Here is a 7,761-nt window from a genome sequence, read left to right on the forward strand (position 1 = left end):
ATAAAAAATAAAATATTTTGTATTTCACTAAAAAAGGCATAATCTAAAAGGGAATACAAAAATAACAATATTAAAGGAAAAATGAATTGATTGACTGAAATTGAAAAAGTAACCAAAATATATTCATTGAAAATACAAAAAACATCAAGCAATTGAGTAGAATGTTATCCTTGATTATTTTTTCCTATATATATTGTAAATGAATGTTTTCACTCTGGTCCAGTCTTTGTTGTAAAACACATCTGGATATTTGTTTATCAATTCCAAACATTCTTTTTTTCTAGGGGCTTTTTTTGAGCTAATGTTATTTTCAAAGTAAGTTTTTACTAATCCTGCCTGTTCAGCTGTCCAAGCTGTTCTACCAATTATCTCAGATTTCAATTCAATATGTTGCTTATGTTGAGGTTTCACTAAAATAATAAAAAATAAACTTTATGATAGACAAACAATAATATATTCAAGTAAAGGTACAGTAAGCGCCATACGTGACCGCAAGCCCGCCCCCATGTGCATAGACTCATTTTCAAAGTAACCCTCACTGTACAGCTCTTGCAAGACATACAATTGCTCTGTACAGAGGCGTATCATTACGTGTCCTCCAATGCTGTTGGCGTTTGGCAGTGTCTGAATAATGTGTGTTGTTTCTGAGAAAATGTCATCACCTAAACTAAGTTTATTTTTGGATAAGTGTATAATTATATAACATTTTAATGAACTGTACTACTACCTATAATACTAAATGAAATATGAAAAGAAATTAAAAAGAAGTCATGTTCCATTTGCTACTCTAATTAAAACTAATTATAGTAACCACATCGGCCGGCAAGAGGCTTATCGGATTCCAATAGTAATTTAGTTAGGAGAGTCTATATCTGTGTGATCGCCACCATCACGTTTGTCGCTTGCTGTAATAATTTTCAGAATATATTTACCTAATGAATTAGGTACTGCAACTGAATGTATGTTTTGAGTATCATCATCATTTTCCGATTCTTCTTCAGCCAACTCTTCTTGTGGGTTGATATCAATTTCATGTAATGATTTACCTTTATATATATATCCACTCCTCTCTCCATCAGTAGAAGAAGTTTCGATATTTTCGCTGTCTGATATATATCCTGGGGTAACCTAATCAATAATTCCAAGAAAACAATAAAAATGCTTTACTCATATAGTTTATATTTCTTTATGATACTCATCATGAGAAATGTTAAAAGCAAGTCTTCGATACTTTTTTGAGAAAAATTAACAAATTACTATTCTTGAAAACGAATATTACTTTTGAACGATAAACTTTAATTTTTTCGTTAAAGAATTTGATGAAAAACCATAATGAACGTATTGCAAAATACTTTTTGTGATATGTCTGAATAAATAAATAAACATATCTATGAGTTTTGGCACACCTCGTACAACAAAAAATATTTTGCCAGTTGTATTTTCAAACGAAAATACTCTACATTGAAGTCAGATTTTCTCATATTATTGATTAATTTGAAGATATAGAAATGACTCACAAAAAATACCATCACTCAATAATTTTTACCTGTAATAATCATTGTGGGTCTTTTCTGTGTGTCCCATGAATTGTGCAAATTGTTCTGTTTCTTCCTGATTGAGATTAAGGATCTGCATAACTGTGGCAATTTGTTTCCGCAATTTGTTAGATGAAATCTGATCGGGATATTCTAAACCGGCTTCATGTGCAAATTTGCGAATGACAACATCGCCTCTTGTCCATTTCACAGTTCCTGGAGATCCAAATAAATAAGGGTTGTTTTCAGGAACAATGTTCTGATTTTCGGATCGGATTTTGAGAAAAAAATCTATAAACGTTTGTAAATATGGGGGGAAAAGAATTGCTACTGGTTTGCTACCCTTACCACCTGTTACAATTCGCTTATAGTATTTTGTTAATATTTTTTCTGATTCGGTTAATGCTTTTTCACATTCTTCTTGGTTAATGGAATTAGCAGATTCGGTGTAAGTAGTGAGCTTTGTATAGTGAACGTCGCCAATTCGTTTTCTGTTGAATAAAATGGTTAGGGCAAGAGAAGCCTGAACCAAATTCTTGAAATGTTTTTTGTTGGTATAGTCTGATTCAAGAGAAGCCATTGATCTATTTGCTATCAGTGTGACATATTCCTTGAATTTTGTTATGTCACGAGTTAATGGCAGCAAAATGGGTTTTTCCCATTGTTTTTCCCTGAGATCTTTGAAAGCTAAACTGCTTATTTCAGTCGTCCACTGGGAATCTATTAGTTCTTGAAACCGTTTTGTTTCTGTTAGAATTTCCTCTCTGTTGGTACATAAAAACGAGGGATCTTCTTTTAGAACAAGACGTATGAGAAGATCACATACTTGCTTTAAAGATGTCCCAATATGAGCGGAAAGACTTGGTGATCGATAACTTTTTTTTTCCATGTCATATCCCCCAAGCCTTTTAGCACATTCTATTGCTAAATCGAATAGTTTTGGTTTCAAAACATCTTTGAGTGCATACTGCAAATTATTCGTCATTTTTCTAAACTCAATTAGGAATCTTGCTAATTCACGCATTTTATTAGAACAAACTGATATTATCTGATCTCTTTTATGTTTTTTAAGATAATTTTCACCAAAAGAATATATCAAAACATCAGTTTTGGCAACCATTGATATTTCATCTGGTTTCATTCTTGAAAATACCTGTTCCTTAACCCTCAATTTGTGTAAGGTACTATTTTGATCTAACGAACAAGCGATAAGAGTTTGAGATAATGCTAATTGATTCTCCCCAGTTCGAGAGCTATTAATATCTTTAAGCACACATTTTTGCTTGTGGCGAGTCAGATAGTTTCTTGTTAATAATGCTTTACAACGACTGCATGGATAATATTTTCTATTTTCAGTTGGGTTGCTATATTTTGGCCGTAAATTGCCTTTCAAATATTCATTGAAATTGCCAGCATTTCTAATCAACCCTATTATTTTTTTCCTTTCTGCATGTTTTTTGGGAAACGAAAGCATTTCTATGACTTCTTTGCAGTCATTATGGTTTCTTTCCAAGTGACGTTCAAAGTTTGTCACTTGTGACAAGCAATATTTACAAAATGTTTTCTTCTTTTTAACATAGCTGAAAAATTTAAACGAATAAATTAAATTGAAGGCTGTAAACTGGTACATTATTTTTTTTTTGAAAGTATCTACTCAGTAGTTCAATTTGAAGGTCAGTCATGAAATTCTGAAATATTCAGAATATACACTTTTAGGATTTTTTTATCAGTATATAAAAACGGAAAACTTCGATTGTTGAAAAAGAAAAAGTTAAGAGTTATTTTAGAAGTTTTCAATTTTGATATATTGACGAAGAAGTAAACATGTTGAGAAGAATATTATATAAACATCAATCGCCTAACAAAATACTTGTGCTTTAGTTTTTATTAAATGGTTTGATTTAGCTTGCCGTTTGTTCATTCATTTTTTATTTGTTTGGGTTAAATTCAGTAATTGAAATAGGACCCTCTTCCGATTGACAGATTGATTAAATATTTGGTTCACACCTTCAGTTCTGATGACAATACAATTCAATACGTAGGTACATTTGATAAAAAATGACAGATTACATATTTTTTGACGACTACCTCAGTAGGAGTATCAAATGAAACAGCTTGACTAATAGAATAGTGGTACACATGTGAATGATTGGAAACTTGAAAATAAATTAAGTAGAAAAATTTCACGCGTCCAAATATTTAATTTTTTCATTTGATCAATGCTCTAGATTGATGAGGTGAATAGTGTGATGACGGGTACTTAGGACCCACCGAATTATTTTTCACCTTCTTGTATATTATCTACATCATTATTATCTTTAACGTCAATAAAACCGTTCAACTTATTTTTTTACTTAATATATTATGTTACTGATGGTCGTCATATGCATATGAAATACTGATTTATCGGATGATTTTTCAATTTGATTTGAATAGATTCGCTATGTACATCTTTTCATCGCATGCATTGACATTGTAAAATACTTCTGTATTTACCTAACATTACAAGAGGGTCGTGAAGAATTCAGTTTGTCAGCAAAGTCTATAACTGGATTTGTTCCCTGAAAAAATATTTTTAGACTGATATTACTAAGGCAGTGATTTCGGACATACCGTGCAAGATTTTTTGAGAACCACATCATCTATTATATTTATTTTATTTGCAGATTTGTTTGCCACTGGAAGATCCTAAAAAAATAACAGAATATATCACCAATATAAAACTGTGCCTTTCTGAATGTTATCAGTTTTCACTCACCAATATATATTTTTTTTCATTTGAATTAAATCCATCATTCATGTAAAAAATCTGAAACACGATAAGAATTATTTTTTTATGAAACTGAAAGAAGTAAGAACTGATTCCTACTTTTTTTATTTCTCGTTCTGGTGAGTTCTTGATTTCCTCATTATTGGCAAAGTCCTGTTTCAGTGACGTTTCTGGACTACAGTCTATGTCATTGTACCCATCTTTTGTAATCAAAGATGAAACAGATGGAACATATGTTGGGTCTTTAAATGAACCATCCAAGTCATCATCAATATCAAATGATACATCTAGAGATGGGGCAGGACTGCTATCATATCCTTGATCTGTATATGAGAAAATCAACAATAATTTGGAAAAAAATTAATATTGATAATTTTGTTCAAATCTTGTATGAGAAAAGTATGATGATTTGTATAAAAATTGTACCACAATGTTCAGAATATCACTCAAAATATTAGTTATCTTCTGTGCAAATAGAAATCAGCTAAGTTGAAGTAGTAGATATGTTTAAGTTGCAAAATACATTTTCAGTTATTTTTCATACATTACATTTTTCAGTTGATCTATGAATTGTTTATAACAAAGATCAAATCCATTTTTGGTTTTTTTATAATACAGTGGAACCATTAAATTCTGCATATAAAAAATAACGATAAAAACAAACTAAAAACTTCTCATTTGATTTATCTGAATTTTGAAGAATTATAATAATCATTATTCTCATCATCATTCTAAAATTTTTTACAATGAACTCTATATTTTCTTAGGCTTAAGATACCACCGGTGTCTCGTCAGTACTGAACGAGTATTGTTTAAAAAAAATCTGTTTTTTCGTTAACCAGCTGTCGCACCACTACAAACGACAACCCTCAAAAGTCGAAACTTGTGCGACCTAAGAATTACCGAGGTCTTACCTTTCAACGTGTGAGTCCTAACACGGGTTGGACGACCCAGGAGCAACTGAAAATCGGTCATTCAGACTAGGGCTTGAACCACCGACCAACACGGCAGTCAATTCTAGTTACTGAATAAAGCACCCACGTCGAACCGCCTGGCTACAGCCCGACCAAAAAGTGAGACCCCGACGATGTAGATAGTAATATGCACTTGCAATCACATGATATCAAATATAGTAGTATACTTCGGAATATTATGACCATCATTGTTATTATAATAATAAAAAATTGGAGACATTTAGTCAAGGTAGTAATAATTGAGCTAATTTACTTCCTAACTAATGATCCACTTCCTGAACAGCAATACTTATTGAATTACATTAAACTGATTATTATTACCGTCTTTATATTGGCTCAGACTTGAGATCAAACTATTCACAAAAAATCGGAATCAACTCAACTCAATACAAGCTTAGTAGGAAGAGTGTATACCTACCACATTCGCGAATTAACTTTCGTTCTATGCAGAGAGCCAATTGAACATTTTCCAAATAATGAATTATTTAAGGTGTTTGAATTGTTATCCCATGATTAGTGACAGTTTGGTTGTCTCCAAGTATACTATTTTCAAGATAAGAATGAAATGAAGATATATAAACATCGTTTTCTGAGTGCAGCAACGTACAGCATAGCAAGCACTTGGATGGGCAACCGATTCTATAACTAATATTCGTGGCAATATTCTCGACTTTGCTAGGAATCGCACGTTGAAAAGTAGAACCTTGTTAATCTTCAGCTCGCCAGAAGTTTCGACTGGTATGAGGACAACTGATTGACGGTAAAATTCCAAACCCAAAATCTCAATGTCAATCTGAGCTCTGAGTCAACTGTTGAATTCACAAAAGTTTTGAAAATTCTATTGATTCTCTACTCAACTTTTGATGTTACTCAAAGTACTAACAACTAAACGTATCCATCATTAGTTTCCTAGTTTCATAAAAATGTGCCATTTTAAGTTTTCCAAATTAACACAACAATTAACAGAAAGCGATTATTTTTCACTTTTTTCGATTATTCTGATTACTTTTCCACGGCTTGAAAAATGTGAACTTTTGGGATCATCCTATAAAAGTTGTTTTCAATTTTATTTGGTCGATTTCATGAACGGTTTTGGTCAACCGTCCGCAGTTAAATTTCTCGTTTTTATGTGCCGAATTAAAAAAACATAGGTACTCACCTAACAAATAATTTTCATTATCTTCAGCCGATATCACATCTTGTGCTAATTGCACCATCAACTTGGTTCTCGTTCTAAGTCTACCAATATAAAAAAGCATTTCAGTCAAAAAGTTATTGAAAATTAATTTACTCACCTCATTGTCTGAACATATAATAATATGTATTATTATAACTTACTACCTCTCTTGGAAACAATAAATGAATGCGTAGTAAATATCGTACACTAACTCGATAACATACGTACGACTGGATATAATACGATACGAATTGCAACTTGGCAACCATGTCGGAGGCAAATTGATCATAATTTCTCTAAAGATATATACGGATGAGCCCGTTAGCCTGATTCATGTTCGGAGGCATGTTCATTCGTAAGATTAACCTTATCATACATTTGTGCAAAATTGGTTTTTATTTACCCCTCTCCTATGATTAGGGTAAATAGTCAATATTTATTACTTTTTGCATAGAATATACTTCATTAAAGTGATTATTTATGGAGGAGGCCTGGGTGCCTGTTCAATGTATGGAGGCATATACGATAGCGGTGCAAATATATATATATATATATATATATATATATATATATATATATATATATATATATATGTATATATATATATATATATATATATATATATATATATATATATATATATATATATATATATATATATAATAGACATTTTAGCAATATTGCGAGACAGAGCTTAATTGATGGTGGTTAATTTGAAAAGAAAGGGCCAAAATTATATGAATCAAATAGGAATTAGGAGTTGGAAGAAACAGTCGTTTAGGAGCTGTTGAAAATAATTCCAAAAATTTGATATTATTAACAGGCCCACCAAAAACTAACGTTACGAGAATTTCGATACAAATTCAAGCCATACACGACCAGAAGAGTACAATAACTCAGACCAGGACATTTTGAACGCCGCATGGCTTTTGCCAGTGGTTTCTGGAAAGTTGTAACCAATTTCGTGAATTTTCGTTGAATTGTATATGAACAGTCGAAACTTACGTGAGCAGTGTCGGCATTTTCAACCGCTATAATTCTTATACTTTTGCACAACAAAATCCTCATTCTATTGTGGAGCAGAGAAGTCAAAGAAGATTTGGATTCAGTGTGTGGGCAGGTGTTTTCAGGGGTTGTAATCTAACATCTCAGAGGTATTTAGAAATTTGAAGGTAAGATATTGAACTCCTTGTTGATGGATTAGCACTAATACAGCTTAGTAAAATATATTTTCAACAAGATGGGGCTTCGCCTCACAACACATAATTGTCACCAATTTTTCGGATGCAAATTTTGGTACTAATT

The 7,761-nt window shown here is 31.8% G+C and overlaps 1 protein-coding gene across 3 annotated transcripts; it reads right to left on the bottom strand.

Moving 5' to 3' along the window:
• Position 1: 1 nt before the first annotated feature.
• LOC141485315 (uncharacterized) lies at positions 2-6,945 on the bottom strand. Of its 3 annotated transcripts, XM_074181784.1 has the most exons (9): positions 6,575-6,945; positions 6,439-6,518; positions 4,405-4,628; positions 4,294-4,344; positions 4,149-4,223; positions 4,032-4,096; positions 1,547-3,115; positions 933-1,128; positions 2-410 (listed from the first exon to the last, which is right to left on the bottom strand). In XM_074181784.1, the coding sequence occupies exons 1-8, from the start codon at positions 6,577-6,579 to the stop codon at positions 933-935; spliced, it is 2,265 nt and encodes a 754-aa protein (XP_074037885.1). In that variant the 5' UTR covers positions 6,580-6,945; the 3' UTR covers positions 2-410. The 3 variants fall into 3 exon arrangements, with proteins under 3 accessions (XP_074037885.1, XP_074037884.1, XP_074037886.1); XM_074181783.1 differs by lacking the exon at positions 6,575-6,945 and having other exon boundaries at positions 6,439-6,566; XM_074181785.1 differs by lacking the exons at positions 6,439-6,518; positions 6,575-6,945 and having other exon boundaries at positions 4,294-4,343; positions 4,405-4,541.
• Positions 6,946-7,761: the final 816 nt, after the last annotated feature.

Source organism: Leptinotarsa decemlineata, unplaced genomic scaffold, assembly GCF_025532065.1.
Source record: "Leptinotarsa decemlineata unplaced genomic scaffold, Ldec_3_MD MMD2_tig00026316_RagTag_RagTag, whole genome shotgun sequence".
NCBI classification, from domain to species: Eukaryota; Metazoa; Arthropoda; class Insecta; order Coleoptera; family Chrysomelidae; genus Leptinotarsa; species Leptinotarsa decemlineata.

Bases quoted from the DNA above. Each gene is read 5' to 3' on its own strand.
- LOC141485315 (XM_074181783.1), bottom strand. From the start codon at position 6,538: ATGCTTTTTTATATTGGTAGACTTAGAACGAGAACCAAGTTGATGGTG. The intron at 4,224-4,293 runs GTGAGTGAAAAC...TTATTTTTTTAG, and splicing joins ATGAAAAAAAATATATATTG to GATCTTCCAGTGGCAAACAA. The intron at 3,116-4,031 runs GTAAATACAGAA...TAAATTTTTCAG, and splicing joins CGACCCTCTTGTAATGTTAG to CTATGTTAAAAAGAAGAAAA.